Source organism: Mastigoproctus giganteus, chromosome 11 (genome assembly GCF_048544385.1).
Source record: "Mastigoproctus giganteus isolate SK-2022 chromosome 11, ASM4854438v1, whole genome shotgun sequence".
NCBI classification, from domain to species: domain Eukaryota; kingdom Metazoa; phylum Arthropoda; class Arachnida; order Uropygi; family Thelyphonidae; genus Mastigoproctus; species Mastigoproctus giganteus.
This window is the reverse complement of record NC_143585.1, coordinates 83479647-83496884: the sequence shown is the minus strand read 5'-3', so window position 1 is coordinate 83496884 and position 17238 is coordinate 83479647. Positions and strand designations below refer to the sequence as shown.

At 38.7% G+C, this 17238-nt stretch overlaps 1 protein-coding gene across 2 annotated transcripts in view; it reads right to left on the bottom strand.

Annotated features, from left to right (window-relative positions):
• The window catches only part of LOC150078196 (uncharacterized), an 881600-nt gene that overhangs the window by 54775 nt on the left and 809587 nt on the right, over positions 1–17238 (bottom strand). For both annotated transcript variants that reach the window (XM_090385307.1, XM_090385308.1), the window contains one exon: positions 15216–15301. In XM_090385307.1, the coding sequence (XP_090241433.1) occupies positions 15216–15301 (86 nt within the window). The remainder of the gene's footprint in view (positions 1–15215; positions 15302–17238) is intronic.

The following is a 17238-nucleotide window of genomic DNA, read 5'->3' as shown; positions in this document are numbered from 1 at the left end:
CGGGGAGGCAGGAGCAGTGCTGCTAGAGTGACCAAGCGGTATAAAAGTTAGTAAGTTAATTTAAGGAAAAAAGAAGAAAGGTGTTTTTCCTTTCTTAAACTTGCTTACGATTTGTAAGACTAAGTTGCCTAATAATAGAAAAGTAAGAAAACTTTTATAACTGAAACAAAACTATCTTTGAGAAAACACTCTAGAAATCACTCAGGAAATTGCTTGATCACTATAATGCTTGGCACCCGGGGCCTCAACTATTACTGCAGTCTTGTCTAGATGATCTAGACAAGCTTCTTTAACCAGTGATTCCATTATTTTCTCCAGCACACAAGTTAAAATAATTGGTCTGCAGTTACTTGTGTCACCTTTTGAACCCCCTTTGTGAATTGGTGATACATTTACACACCTCCAGTCCAAGGAAGCTCTCATAATTATGGCTAAGGGTTTGCTTACTTCGTTTTCTGCCTCCTTTAATATAACTGGATAGATCCAGTCCACCCCAGGTGCCTTTTGTTTAACGTCAACAATTTCTCCTCCACTTCGCTCTCAGTTATTACAAAATTACTTAGCTCCCTGTTAGAGTTTGATAAACTTCTTGCACTCCCCTCATTGAACAATTCCTCATGTGTGAATGTAGATGCAAAATACTCATTCAGTTTATCAGCTACCTGAGCATGATCATCCATAGTCAACCCATCTATGTTAAGTGGTCCAATCTGATTCATCCCTTTCTTTCTAGAGTTTACATAAGTAAAGAACTCTTTGCTGTTTTTCTTTGCATCCTTTGCCAAAGATTTCTCGTAATCTGCCTTCGCCTGCCTAACCTCCTTTGTGACTTGATTACAGACTAGTATTAGCATTAGCATTAGTAGAGGCATTTGATGCAAGAAAGCAAGCTTATGCAGCATCAGCCAAAAAAAAAAAAAAACCCACTTCCACTTCACCCCTCTGTTCGTTCAAAATACCTGTCCAGCTGAGCCTTAAACTTATTTAGGCTATCAACCTCCACCACAAGGGATGGGAGTCTGTTCCACCATCCAACCACCCGCTGGCTAAAGGCAAATTTCCGCACGTCTATCCTACATCTGTCTTTCCTCAATTTGAATTTATGCCCTCTCAGGTGATTTTTCTGAGCTAGAGGAAGAATCCCATCAGCATTGAGCATGCTTAAACCATTCAGGGCTTTATACACCTCTATCAGATCACCTCGCTGGTGCCTAGTCTCCAGACACTGTAATTTGCAAAACTTAAGCCTTTCTTCGTAAGAGCACCCCTTTGTTCCATTCACTAATCTTGTTGCCCTTCTCTGTACTCGTTCCAGCAGCTCTACATCCTTCTTGAAATGAGGCCTCCAGACCTGTATACAGTACTCTAGGTGTGGCCTGACCATTGCCTTATACAATGGGATAATCACCTCCTTATCCCTGCTGGAAAAATTCCTGTATATCATTGACAATACTCCATGAGCTACTCTTGCAGCCCCTCTGCACTGCTCAGAGAACTTCATATCTGCCTGCACAACCACCCCCAAGTCCCTTTCATTCTCTACCACTGTCAGTGTAGTACCACAGAGTTGATACGTTGCTCTGGGGTTGCTGTTTCCCATGTGTAGTACTTTACATTTGTCAATGTTAAACTTCATTTGCCACCTCTCAGCCCATCTGCTCAACCTTTCCAGATTCTGTTGCAGCAGCATAGTGTCAGTAGTGTCCTTGACAACCCTGCCAACCTTTGTATCATCTGCAAACTTGGACATTAAGCTTGATATACCATCATCAATATCATTTATGAATACAGAAAACAATAATGGACCCAACACTGAGCCCTGAGGGACTCCACTAATAACATTAGTCCATGATGAGCAGTGTCCATTGATTACCACTCTCTGTCTTCTCCCGCTCAACCACCCCTTTATCCATAGCAGCAATTTGCCTCCAATGTCACACTGCTCCAATTTGTGTAGCAGTCTTCCATGTGCTACAGTATCAAAAGCCTTTCTAAGATCCAAGTATATAATATCAAAGTTATTCTCTGCATCCAGTTCCTTTGTGACTGCATCATAGTATCCAATCAAATTAGTCAGGCAAGACTTCCCCTTAACAAAACCATGCTGCGTCCGAGCTATAGCTGAAATCTTGTCTAAATGATCCTGCAGTGCTTCTTTAACCAGTGCCTCCATTAATTTTCCTGGAACAGAAGTTAAGCTCACAGGTCTATAATTACTTGTGTCAGCCTTTGATCCTCCTTTGTGAATTGGGGTCACATTTGCACATTTCCAGTCTATGGGTACCTCCCCTGAGTCCAAGGAAGCTCTCATAATTATAGCTAAGGGTTTGCTTACTTCCTTTGCTGCCTCCTTTAATATAACTGGATAGATCCCATCCACCCCGGGTGCCTTTCTTGTGTTTATCTTCAACAGTTTCTCCTCCACTTTACTCCCAGTTATTTCAAGATTCTGTAGCTTACTGCTAGAGTTGAATACACTGCTGGCATTCCCCTTACTGAATAACTCCTCATGTGTGAATGTCGATGCAAAATATTCATTTAGTTTGTTAGCTATCTGAGCAGGATCATCAACAGTTGACCCATCAATATCAAGTGGACCAATCTGATTCATCCCCTTCCTTCTAGAGTTTACATAAGTAAAGAACTCTTTGCTGTTTTTCTTTGCATCCCTTGCCAAAGATTTCTCGTAATCTGCCTTCGCCTGCCTAACCTCCTTTGTAACTTGGTTGCATATCAACTTATATCTATCATAGGCTTCTGTGTCATGTATTAATTTGTAAGTATCCCATGCATTTTTCTTCTCTGCCATATGCCTCATTAGTTCATCTGACATCCATTTTGGCCTAAACCTTGAACAATATTTCTTAATTGGTATGTAAAGCCTAGTAGCTTCCAAGATAAGTTCTTTGAATGCTTCCCATTTTGAATTTGCTGTTGGTAACATCATCAGTTGGTCCCACTGTATAGAATTTAAATACTGTCTCAGTCCATCGTAGTCGCCTTTACGGAAGCAATAACCCTTCCCTTTACCCCTAATGTTAGTTACCTCTTTGAATAAATCCCACTTCAGCACACTGTGATCACTGCCACCTAGTGGTTCATTTATCTGCAGATTCTTAATGGATGAAGAATCACTGCTGATAATCAAATCAAGAGTATTACTCCCTCTAGTTGCCTCCCAAACATGCTGATGTAGAAAACAATCATCCAATAAATCCACAAAAGCCCTGCTAGTGTGTGAGTAACCAGCCCCCAAATTCCAGTCAATATCTGGGAAATTAAAATCTCCCATTATAAGACTCTCTGATTTACTGGCCCACTCTATTTCCCTGTACAGTTCCTTATTATACTCATCAGAGTCATTAGGCCTATAGCACACTCCTACATATAGTTTATATCTGCCATAGGCTTCTGTGTCACCTGATACTTTATATGCATCTCATACATTTTTCTTCTCTGCCACGAGCCTTATTAATTCATCTGACATCCGTTTAGGCCTAAACTTTGAACAGTATTTCTTAGTTGGAATGAAAAGCCTAGTAGCCAACAAAATTAAGTCCCTGAAGGCTTCCCATTTAGAATTCGACATTGGTAACATCATCAGTTGATCCCACTGTACAGAATTTAAAAACTGTCTGAGACCCCTGTAGTCACCATTACAAAAGCAAAAGCCCTTCCCTTTAGCCTTGATGGTAGTTACATCTTTAAGTAATTCCCAAATCAGTACACTGTCACCCAGAGGTTCCTTTATCTGCAAATTATTAATGCACGTATAATCACTGCTGATAATCAGATCAAGAGTATTACTTCCTCTGGTTGCCTCTCGAATATGTTGTTGTAAAAAACAGTCATCCAATAAATCCAAAAAAGTCTTGCTAGTGTGCAAGTGACCAACCCACAAGTTTCAGTCAATATCTGGAAAGTTAAAATCTCCCATTATAAGACATTCTGATTTACTGGCCCACTCTATTTTTCTGCATGATTGCTCATTATACTCATCAGATTCATAATCACACCTATTGACGTGCGGAAATTTGCCTTTAGCCAGCGGGTTGTTTGTTGGTGGAACACACTTCCATCCTTTGTCGTGGAAGTTGATAGCTTAAATAAATTTAAGGCTCAGCTGGACAGGTATTTTGAATGAATGGAGGGGTGAAGTGGAAGTGGTTTTCTTTTTTTTTTTTTTTTGGCTGATGCTGCATAAGCTTGCTTTCTTGCATTGGTGTACATGCAAGTATACATGCACCTATTCCTACTCTTAGCTATCCTAACACAGCCCATATATTTACTTGTTCCACTATGACTCCCAGCAGTCCTGGAAATCTCCATTACCTTGCTTTCCAGGCTGCTGCTCATTCTAATAGAGGCAGTGCAAGAATCACTTTTGCCTCTGCTTGCTGCCACTGTTAAACTTTTAGTCTGTGTATCCCCCCAAGCTAGTAGTTTTCCGACCCATCTAACACTTCCTCGATAGCATCAGCAAAAATATTCTTGCGCCCTTTCCATTTAAGTGTACTCCATCCCTGTAGAAGCAATCTCTCCTGTCAACAAGCACAGACCGGGCTGATTAATTATAACTGTTCCCCTCTTCAATCAAGTCTGCTGTGAAGGTGAGGAAGAAAAATCATATGTATTTGCCCAGTTATTTGGAACATGGATTTACTTGGCATGGGGATAAAGGTAGTCCTAGCCCAAAATGTGTTATTTGTGGTGACATATCGCCCAAAGAAGCAATGGTACCTATCAAATTAAAAAGACGTTTAACTCTAAAACACAGTCATCTCGCTAACAAGCCTAGAATGTCCTTTGAGAGACCTTTAAATACCTTTAATAACCAAAGAAAACAGTCTCAGTTTTACCAAAATAGCCAAAATTTCTAATAAAGTTCAAGAGGCCAGTTACTTAGGAGTTCAGTTAATTGCTAAAAATATGAAGCCTTGCACAGAAGCAGAGACCCTTATTCTCTCTGCTTGCAATGCTATAGTAAGGACACTTTTTGGAAGCAAAGCAGAAAATGAAGTTAAAAAATTCCTAATTCTGATAATACCATTAGCATTCGGATTAGTGATATGTCGGCAGACAGAAGAAAATGTATATGCCTCTGTGAAGAAAAGTGAATTTTTTGCACTCCAAGTAGATGAATCAACTGATATTGGAGGAAAGGCTCAACTACTTGCATTTATTTGCTTTGTCCATAATGATAAAATAGTAGATAATTTTTTTTTGCTGAAACTATTGATATTTTGCTGAAACTATTGATTTCAATACTATTGAAAAGAAACAACAACAGTCCAAGATATGTTCAATACATTAAGTACCTACTTGGAAACTCATGGTTTATGTTGGAAATCTTGTGTGGGAATTTGTACAGATGGTGCTCCATCAATGGACGGCTCAGTGAAAGGGCTTGTATCTTTAGTGAAGAAAGTTAACAGCGATGTCATAACAACACATTGTTTCTTCATCATGAAGTGCTGGTTGCGAAAACACTCAGTAATCTGAAATATGTGCTAGACACAATTGTGAAATGGTTAACTATATAAAAAGTTATATAGTTAACCATTTCACTATATAACTTTTAACGTCTTTTTGCCAAGCTTTGTGAAGAAGTAGGGGCAAAACACGTTAATCTTCTCCTTCATATGGAAGCAAGATGGCTTTCTAGAGGCAAAGTAGTGTCACGAGTACTTGAACTGAAGGATGAGATTCATTCTTTTTTTGCCATTGAAAAGTAAGAAGAATTTTGTATGTTACTTGCAGATGATAATTGGTAAGCCAAATTGTCGTATTTAGTTGATATCTTTGAAACTTTAAACAAGGTTAATTCCAGTATGCAAGGCAAAGTTGAAAATATCTCATCTTATCCACATGTTGCTATAACTATGAATAAAGAAATAATTCCATTGATTTCTGAGCATCTTGTAGCACTGGAAAATAACATTCGGTACTTTACCAAACTTACGTACCGAAGACTGACTGGTTGAGGAACCCATTTATTGCATCAGTTTCAAGCCATTCTAAGCTTGGTGTTATAAATCAGGAGTTAATGGAAATATGTAATGATGGCAGTTTTAAATTAAAACAAATAAGTATTTATGGACGAATTCTAGACAGATATGAAGAATGAATATCCTCATATTGCAAAAAAAGCTGTGGTAATTCTGTTGCAATTTTCTGTCTTACCTATGTGAGTTAGGATTTTGTGCTTACCACTATAAAAACTCACAAGAGGGAAAGACCACAAATGATTGAGGAAAAAATTAGAGTATGTCTCTCCAATATTCCACCTAATATCAAAAAGATTTGTGAATCACACAAGGCACAAATATCTCATTGAAAAGTTACATAAACCAAGTGTTTAAATATCTTCCATTGGACGGTTTTCTTTTTAATTTTGTGATGATCTACAATTGATGTCTATTTGGTACCTCTATAAAAAGAATAAAATTGTTATATAAGTATATATAATTTATATTATGAATTGTGATTTTGTTTATAATTAAATTATTATAATAACTATAATATAATTTTTTTTTTTAATATTAGATATATATTATACAGAGAGAGAGAGAATCGGATTTAACAGGCAGAAAATTGAGTAGGGCTACCACTTAAGGGGCGTGCCATTATTAAAACAGGTCAAAAACCACTGAGCTACAGTTTACAAATAACAATGATGTAGAATAAATATAACTTGTAAAAAAATTTGGACATTACATTTTTTGAACTGACTTTCTTATAAACTTCAGAAAAAATTTGCATAATTCACCATGACTGGAGAATTTTCTATTGAATTATCAATGTAAGACAACACATGTGCTGGGTCACAGGAAAAAAAGGTAATTATATTTGTAAAACCATATTCAACAACTGATCTACATTTTCCTTCTATATATAATGGAAAAAACTTAAATAACAGAATTTAGACTATGTATATAAAGTGCTTAGCATCATAATACACAGCCATTTCTGAATAAACAGAAAATTTTTAAGGTGGCATCGTTTTAGGTTATATCTCATATTGTGAATACCTTCACAACGAGTTGCCATGATATTGCACTACTTCGAATAAGTAATGCTTCACCTAAGGAGAAGACTAATGTTACTTATTCTCAGATAGGTACCACCACCCAGACATCATTGCATCACTCGGGTACCCACCCACCCACTGATGATAGGCCGGATATAACGTTCTTCTTTCGTATAATCGCCTGACGAGGTTGTGCTGCTTCAAGGTCCTTCTAGATCGTAAGTTCTTAGATTAAGTTGTTTTTTTTTTTGCTGACCCTGCGAAAGTTTCCAGGGTGGGATTAGTGCCTGCAGGCACGACAATTGTTACTTTTTTTTTTTTTTTTCTCTCTACAAAATGAGTTTCTATATACGTGAGAGGACCTTGGAATTCACTCTGGATGCAGAGTATGAACCGAGACAAGTAATTGAGGGTTTAGCGAAAAGCATAAATTTATCTAGATTACAGGGGTTCACCCTCCTACCCTTGAGGAAATACCAGGTAGTTTGTAAAGACTGCGTGACAAGAGACACATTGCTGAGGGGCTTCCCTTTTGAAAACCAAGTGATACACCCCCATTTGGTGGGTAGTATCAGGAAATATATCACCATAGAGCGTTACCCAATTGAAATGCCGAACACATATCTAAAAACTTCATTAGAAGCATATGGAAAAGTCTCAAGAATAGAAATGCACGCGTGTGAGGGCTTTCCAGAGCTGTATACGGGAAAAGTAACAGTGCAAATGGAAATGAGAAAACCAGTTCCAAACATCATCTATGTAATGGGAAATCGACTACTTCTGAATTACAGAGGGTCTACCCCTCTGTAATTCAGAAGTAGTCGAAGAGGTGCTTAAAATGTGGCAGCCTGGATCATTTAGGCGCGAATTGTACAAATGGGCGTTGTTTCAATTGCAAAGAACTGGGGCATATCAGCAGTGACTGCCCCAAAGCATGCAACAAATGTGGGGAGACAAGCCACAAAGCGGGAAGCTGCTCAATTAGGTCATATGCAGATGCCATCAGAGGAGGGGAAGAAAAAGTAGGCGAAGAAAATTCGGAAAAGGGAAATATGGTCATTTTAAGGCCACAGGGAGTCATAAAAAAGATACTGTCAGCTGAACCAGTGAATCTAACTACAGGAACAGGGGAAGAAAAAGGGGTTATAGACATAAGTCAAGATATCCCCACTTCAATGGAAATAGTGGAAATAGCATGAAAAGGGGGGGACAACAAAGACGAAGAAAGTCTAGAGGTAGAAGGAAAAAGAAAGAGGAAAGAGGAAAAAGGAAAGGACACAATGCAAGATCTGAATGAACTAAGTTCAGATGACTCCGAAACAGAAGGGACATTAGGCGAGGGTAGTGACAAATTACTGGGGGTGGAGCATTTAAAAAAATATGTGCCAGTAGGATCGGAAACATTAACTGTTAAATTAGAAGAATGGGAACAGCGGCTAGGAAAGCCGAGAATAGTGATAGGGCATGCTCAAGGAGGTAAAGTAAACAACATCCAATTCATGTGGAGAGACATATTTTTTGGAAACTTAGCAGGACAGACGGTACTGGGAGTAGTGCAGCAGCTAAACAATTCCCGAATCTCATGGTTATTAGGACATGAGCAAGAGTTAGGCAGAACCTTGTATGCTCTAAGCGTATCTCTGACACAATAGATCAGATTTCTACATGGTAATCATAGGTACTTGGAACATAAGGGGTTTTGCTCAAGGGCATGCTCAGCATCATGTATGGAGAAGCATGTTGTTACTAGGGGTAAAAATTTTATTCATCCAAGAAAGTCATTTTTTTAACAGTGTCCAAGTGCGAAAATTCCAGAACAGATACAAATGTCTAAGCTTCTGGAGTTTTGGCTCAAGCAATTCCAAGGGGGTAGGCATCATAGTCTTACCACCGGTCATAGGAAAATTCTGCAATCTTCAAAGGGACATAGAAGGGAGAATAGTCTGCATTGACTGGAGAATAGGGTCGCACACAATAAGACTGATGAATATATATGCACCAAACACCGCTCCAGAGCAGAGGCGGATATTTAGTAGTTTACATCTTTTTATGGTGGGGGCCCGATTGATTATACTAGGAGGAGACTGGAATTGCGTGTTAGACCCAGTTAAAGATAAGACAGGTACGGGGGATCCAACAACTGGCACAGAGGGCTCCTTGGAGCTCAACAGCTTGAGCTTAAAACACGACCTGATAGATATATGGAGAAAGAAATATCCCATAAGTCACGGAGCAACCTGGTCTAGGGGAACGGTAGGGACCCGCATTGACCGGTTCTATGTCCCAAGCAAGATAGCAGATAAAATAAATCGGGTAAGACATATCAACATTTCGGGACCCCGCACAATAACAGATCACAAATTAGTTATAATGGACTTTCCATTAAGCCTAACAGTAGAACAGGGGAAGGGCCCCTGGAGGTTAAACCCGGTGCTCTTGCAAGGTGACCCGCAGGATATTAAAAGACTAACACAGCTTTTGAGAAATCCCAAACACTGGACAGAAGGGAGCTGGGTGCACTACAAAAATGCAATAAAACCAGCTTTTCAAAAATTAACAAGGGAAAAGCACCTGGAAAGCAAGAGAGAGCTAAGACACCTGTATGAAGTTCGGAGACTCCTAAAGTCTTGTCAGGATGATCTGGGGGAAAGGGAAATACAAAAAGAAATCCTGTCGCTATTAGAGAGGCAGGCAGAAAATGAAGCTATCCAGATGCGTATATGTTACAAGAAAGCTGACAAGTCGTCTGCTTTCTTCTTTAAGCAATTCAACAGATCACGCAGAGACAGCAGTTTAATCCATCAAATACAGGTAGGCCCACACCAATATCAGAACACTAGTGACATCATTAAGTGTTTTGCACATGCTTACAAAGAAATGTATACAGCATTTAAAGGACCAGGTTTACTAGAAAGCTGGGAATTACCAGGGTTCTTGGCAGTTCATAGACATGAACAGGATCAACCTATCTCCCTGAGTGAACTATCATCAGCATTGAAAGATATGAAAGGAGGTAAAGCGCCAGGTCCAGATGGGCTAACAGTGGAATTTTATAAGAGGCATTGGGAGGAAATTGGGCCAGTCTTGGCCGTCATTTTCTCCAAATTCTTCTCGGAAGGGGCTGTCCCCAAAGAATTTATAGAAGCCCAAACCATATTTCTCAAAAAACAGGGTAAAATGGGGAAAGAAGTGGGCGAATGGAGGCCAATATCACTACTAAATACAGATTATAAGTTGTATGCCAAAGTATTAAACGCCCGACTCAAAAGGCATTTAGGGCACATCATAGGTCCCAATCAAACATATGCAATTCCAACAAGATCTGTGATGGCAAATCTGTCATTTCTAAAAGATTTGCAGGTATACTGCAAGCAAAAACAATACAGTGTAGTGGTGGCTGTACTGGATTTGGCAAAGGCCTTTGATAAGCTTTCCCATGAATACCTTAAAAATCTGCTGCATACGGTCCGAACGGGTTCTTTGCTAAGAACAGCCATCATCAGTCTGTACAAAGGGGCACAAACCACTCTTTTGATTAATGGCCACAGCTCGGAGAAGATAGAACAGGAACGAGGAGTTAGACAGGGGTGCCCACTAAGCCCTGCACTATTCTCGTTGGCATTAGAACCCATATTAAGGCAATTAGCTATTTCTAAAAACATTAGCGGGGTTCATCTTCCTGGCCCACACTCTGATTGCAAATATGTAGCACATGCAGATGACGTGATTCTAACTTTGGCGGATAGCAGTTCTCTACAAAGAGTGCTGGAAACCTTCAGTCATTTCAGCCTATCCAGCGGCCTATGTCTAAACAAAAGCAAGACCAAATGTCAACAGTGGGGAACTGAGGCTCCAGTACAATTGCCAGCAGGCCACACATTCTCGACAGCACCTATAACCATCCTAGGGGTTCGCTTTGTGAAATATCCAGTAGTATCGTCCCGGCAATTACTAGATTCTTGGGAGGTCGCTCTGTCAGAGTGGAATCTGGGGATGCTATCTTTCTCCGGAAGGGTGTGTATTATGTGGACGATTCTGATACCGATGCTGATGAATACTGTGTCAATTACATCATTTAATTACTGCGTGCAGAAAAAGCTTACTCGAAGACTATTTAAGTTCTTTTGGAACAGCAGACAGCAAGAAGTGACACAGCAGAAGCTATACTGCAGGAAGTGTGAGGGAGGTTATGCAGTACCACGGTTAAAGTGGTTAAGGTGGGCATATGTGTTAAAGCACATTTGGACTGCCCTATGGGGAGCCCATGCAGCTGCTGCCTTAGCAAAGTACAATATGGGAAGGTTTACTAAACTACTAGGAGAGGAGCACACTGGCCCAACAGTAGAAATAATAACACCCTTCTACAAATTGGCAATCAAACACTTACAAGAGTTATCTGCAGGGGGTTTGCACATGGGAACCAAGCTTAAGATTTCGGAAATATACTGGAAGCTATCCGACATGAATACACCGCCAGTACCGGTGCCACGCAGTTGGCTGAGACTAGATGTGACTCAGATGTTGGACAACCTGCACCATCATATAGGTTATGAGTCATGGAAAGACCTGGCATGGAGAATAATACACGGACACCTGCCAGTGGAGAAGAACAAAGCCAAATTCCGAGGGCACACGAATATTGAGTGTTTTTTCTGTAAGGCGTGTTAAACAGTGGAACATGCATTCTTCTCTTGTCCGGTTACTCAGCGCATCTGGCTTAGTGTACACAAAACAATGGGAATACCATGCTTGACCAGGGAACAAGTACTATTCTTACAGTTCCCGGCCCCCATTTCCAGAGCAACACGCATCCTGATATACCTCCTAAATGAAGGTAAATATCAGGCCTGGAAAATCAGGAAAAGAAAAGAAGGCGGCTCTGCACAGGAGGTGTCAAAATGCACCCTTCGAACGATGCATGGTGCAATAAGAAGATTTTTGCTATTAGAATTACGACAACTTGGTAAACAAAGATTCCTACAATTATGGTGTTTCCCCACACCTTTATGTCGGCTTATAGATGACAACATATATGTGCAGCTTAGATGGTAATGATGAGTCTAGGCTAGGGAAGCATATGTACCAAACAGATTAGTTTAGTTATTAGAGGAAAGGGACCAAGTCAGCTGCAGGCGTTTGGTCTCTCTCCCAGATGAACGTCAGCCGAGCCTTTGAAGGCTGCATGAAGCAACAGGAGTGTGGAAGAGGGGGATGACCCTAGAACCCATGTAGGGCAAGCCAACTCCAGGCGGCCGCCAACCAGGTGGTCACATGGACTGGGCCTTCCTCGGAGTGTGTCAGTGGGAGATTGAGCAGCCCAATCGGGTTGAGGTGAAAGATATGAGCGGACAAGGGTGTCTGTCCCTGTCTGCTCATTACAGGGAGTTTTTTTTTTTTTTTTTTCAGCGATACAGGCCGCTAGGCAATCCCAAAGCAGGATCCATATAGGATCCTTGAAGGTAGTTTCCATACAAATATCTGGAAACTGGAAAACATGTCTGGTCTAACCAGCAAGCCTACCCACCCACTGATGAAGGCCAAATAGCCAGAAACATGTAGGACTCCGATTGGGTAATAAATATCCCCATCAGAGGGACGCATTGCCCATTCGGGGCAAGGAGTTTTGAGTTCAGGTGAATCACAACTAAAAAATCCCTTTCATTCTTCGACGGCATGTTTTTTTTCCTCTCCCTCTCTTACTGTCACTTTCCTACCTCTTTTTTCTTTGCTCAGTCTAATAGGGATATTGAGGATAACGGACATCTTTATCCAATACTATTTTCAAAACAGTGCTGTCTGGGTGGTGGTACCTATCTGAGAATAAGTAACATTAGTCTTCTCCTTAGGTGAAGCGTTACTTATTCGGAGTAGTGCAATATCATGGCAACTCGTTGTGAAGGTATTCACAATATGAGATATAACCTAAAACGATGCCACCTTAAAAATTTTCTGTTTATTCAGAAATGGCTGTGTATTATGATGCTAAGCACTTTATATACATAGTCTAAATTTGTTCGCAGCTTGAGGCTCTAGCCCTAAATGCGCCTTAGTCTAAATAACAGGATTTAATAATAATAGTAGGATTAAATAATGGATAAAACTAAAATAACATTATTAACTATTGCAAAGTTTTTTCTTGAGGTATAACAATAAGTGAAACAATAAATATCATTTAAAAAACAGGAAGTGATTTTAAGAGATACTGAGAGTTATTTAAAATTTCCCTGGTCTTTTTTTTTCGTTTTGCTAATTAGTATTAGAAAATGATGCAAGAAAGCAAACTTACAAAGCATCAGCAAAAAAAAAAAAAAAAAAAAAAAACATTCCCTCATCACCTGTCTATCACCTCCAATAATTTGTTTTTTCCTTGAATTCATGCAAACTACCCACTTTCACAACAACAGATGGAAGTTTATTCTAGCAACAAACTACCCACTGGCTGAAAGCAAACTTCCACACATCTATCCTGCAACCATCCTTCCTCAATTTTAATTTAAGCTCTCTCATGTGGGTATTCTGAACAAGAGGAAGAATGCCATCAGCATTAAGCTTGCTCAATCCATTCAAAGCCTTAAATACCTCAATCAGGTCACTTACAACAGGTGCACAGTCTCTAGATGCTGCAATTTGCAGAATTGACTAAACTGAAGGGAACAAAAGAATGGTCTTGGTAAGACCATTCTTTTGTTCCCTTCAACTGTTGCCCTCATTTTCTTGAAATGAGGCCTCCAGACGGTAAAGTAACTAGAAAAAGTGGACCCCAATGCAAAGTGTGCCCCCCCCCCAAATAGGCACAATAATAATACTATACTCAATAATAATGACCCCCAATAAATGGGCCCCTATTTAACTTTGGCCCCAGCAGTCACAAATCTTTAAAGATTTCCCTTGAAACAGCGGCAGCTATGATAACACCATTTCACCTCTATTCACTGCAATTTCACTTGTGCTATGCAGCTAAACAATAAACACATTTTGTATGAAAAAAATTATTGTTTGCAGATATAGTAAATTTAATCATAATCATAACTAAAAAACTTACATTTTCGCTGCCTCCAGACCTGTATACAGTACTCAAGATGTGGTCTAACCACTGCCTTGTACAATGGGATAATCACCTCCTTTCCCTGCTAGCAAAGTTCCTATATATCATTGACAAAATTCCATGAGCTGTTCTGGTAGTCTGACTGCACAATTACCCCAGGTCTTTTTTATTTTCCACTACCCTGAGTGTACTTCCACACAGTTGGTACATTAATATGGGATTACTGCTACCAGTATGCAGTACCTTGCATTCTTTAATGTTAAATTTCAACTGTCATTTCTCCGTCCAACTGTGTAGATCTTGTTGATTTTTCTAGATCTCGTTGCCGTAATTTAGCTTGATTGCTATCATTAACCACCCTACCAGCCTTTATATTATCTGAAAACTTAGACATTAAGTCTGATATGCCTTCATCAATATCATTAATAAATATAAAAATAATATGCCCCCCCCCCTTACCAAATCCATGCTGCGACTATAGTATAATTGCATTCCTGTCTAGATAGTCCTGCATTACAGATGCATATATGAAAGTTAATGCATCCAGCTCTCTGAAACTATGCTTTTAATATACTATAATCTTTTTCAATTATAAAGGTATTAATATATTTGGGTGCATATGCTTCTATACTTAAAATATTTGGTATCTGTCGAATTGTTCCTACTTTCAATATGAAATTTTTCAATCTCATATGTTTACTATTGTACACTTGACAGTAATTAGTTTTTTTTTTACTAGCATATCCATTATATCTAAGTTAACTTGTTTAATTTTATTATCCTTTATTATTATTTTCTTAAAAAAAATAATTTAGGTTGGCTTTGCACAAGTGAAAAGTTTACAAAACTAGTCAAGGAAATATTCAATCAGAAATCAAACAGTGGAAAACAAAACCATAATATTAAATTAAAATATAAAATTAAATAAAATTTAATTGAATTATATATTTCTCATAATTTATAACACACACATACTTAAAAGTGCATGGCTAGAAACTGCTGATGAATTTGATTAAGGAAAATTATCTCATTAGTTAACCTTTCTTCCCTATTACATTTAAATTATGAACAAAAAAAATTCAAAACTGTAGATAGCTAAATGTTTACCTCTTCAACTTAGTTAAATGTGGTAAAACATACCTTTTTATGAAGTCCTTTCTTTCTCCTTGTTATGAGTAGCATGTCATCAAAAAGAAGCACATATATTTCTGTAGCTTTTCCACTATCTGTAAGTATAAGTTAATGGTGTATTAATGAAACAAGAAGCTATTGCAATGGGAACATAGATGTAATGTATATATTACATCTATGTTCCCAGAATATCAATGTTAAGCATTGTATTTCTTAGCATATAGTACAAACAAGCTTCTGGTTCATCAGTAGTTCTGCCCATTAGGTACTTAAATTAATAAACTTAGGAATTAGGCAAATTATGGAGCAAAGCAATTACTGAAAACTATTGTTAAATATGAAGCATATACAATGAGATTGAAAAGTTAAGCTACAACCATACAAATCTCCAATATATAAAGAAAAAACTGTACTTGATGAAATACTATGAAATATTCTGTGGAAGAATATTATTACAAGAGACTCAAGTATACTAGTTTGAAATGAAGTACGCCTTACTGTCATGAATCAACATCATAACTACTTAAACGTGAGAGGCTAGTCCTATGATTCAGATATTTAACAGTTTAATTGATCACCCCTAAAAGCTGAAATACTATCAAATTGAGCACTTATGCTGTTTACAAGGCTAATAATATGGATCTGCAGTAATAAATTTTAATAAATAGCATTCCACTATGAGGAGCAGGTCAATGCTTGGAGGAGGTGCCATTTTCTCAATCCATCTACCTCCTAAAGTACCTCAGAGGCTTCATCATGATGTCTCTCCAGACCACAGCTATGATAGGGGTCAGCCGTCCTCTCTGATGTTAGAAAGATGAGAGCATGTTTTGATGTGTTCTCTCTGAGTGAGAACACATCAAAAATCATCAGTTTTGCGATTGATTCTTGAATCATTTAATAAAGAGAATAGTAGCCAAATGGCCTTCATTCCAGAGCCAATGCTATCTGCACCAATTCAGATGGACTATTCTGTGAAGGTTTGGGGTTCACACAAATTATGGGCCATTTCATATAGAATCCTCTTTCCTGAAGTCTTTCATACAACTTGCCTTGCATCTCATTGTTAGGGGCAGACAAATGGTCATTCTGAGATACTATAACTGTTGAGCAACTTTGAATTTTTCTTCAAGACACACCAATTCAGTTTCCTGATGCTATTATAACCTTGAAATTACCATTCTTGACATGTTCAATGTTCTGGTTACCTTAGCTTGCACTGTCCTGCCAATCCACAGGTTTGACTCTTACAAACAGCTACACTGCAATCTAACGAAAGGGAGAACCTAACAAGAGATAATTTGTCATCACATAAGATTAGATGCAAGCATATGCTTTTGTAGTGCACACTTCATAGCTTGCATGATTTTAATGTTCCAGAGCTTAAAATTATATTTAAATGTCATATTGAGATTTATCATGTTAAATTATGTCAAATAAGATGACGTAAAAATTAAAGAGTGATAAAAAGTACTGAAGCCTATAACAGTTACAAATTGATCTGTAATAGTGTCACAAAGACTGGCAAAGGCAGATGAGAAATCACTAGCTAAGAAATGACAAAGAAGGGAAGAATAAATCAGATTGGATCCTTGTTTTGTTGTTTGTTTGTTATTTGGTTTTTAGGAGCATTAGCAACTAAGGCCATATTGCTCCGGGATATGCGGTGGTCATTCCTTGACCTTACCGCATACTCCGTATTTGGTGGTGACGGGCTCGAACCCCGGTCTAATCAAGAAGCATGTGCTACGCACTGCTGCTCCTTCCCACCTGGCTACGGAGGCGCCCTTGGATCCTTGTGTAATGGGTGCAGGAAAGTCTTAGATAACTCAGCTGATGTTGCATGCATCAATATTTATGGATAAAATACCTTTTATGATGAGAAGAAGCTGTGCAAGTGAGGCTGTAAAGCATGAAATTAGCAATACTTAAATTTCAGAATATTAATTACTAGAAAAGTTGAGTAAGCCTCCTTGAGTTGATGACATGTAACCAGTAATTTTTAGAAAGTGGCAAGAGTACATTGAAACAT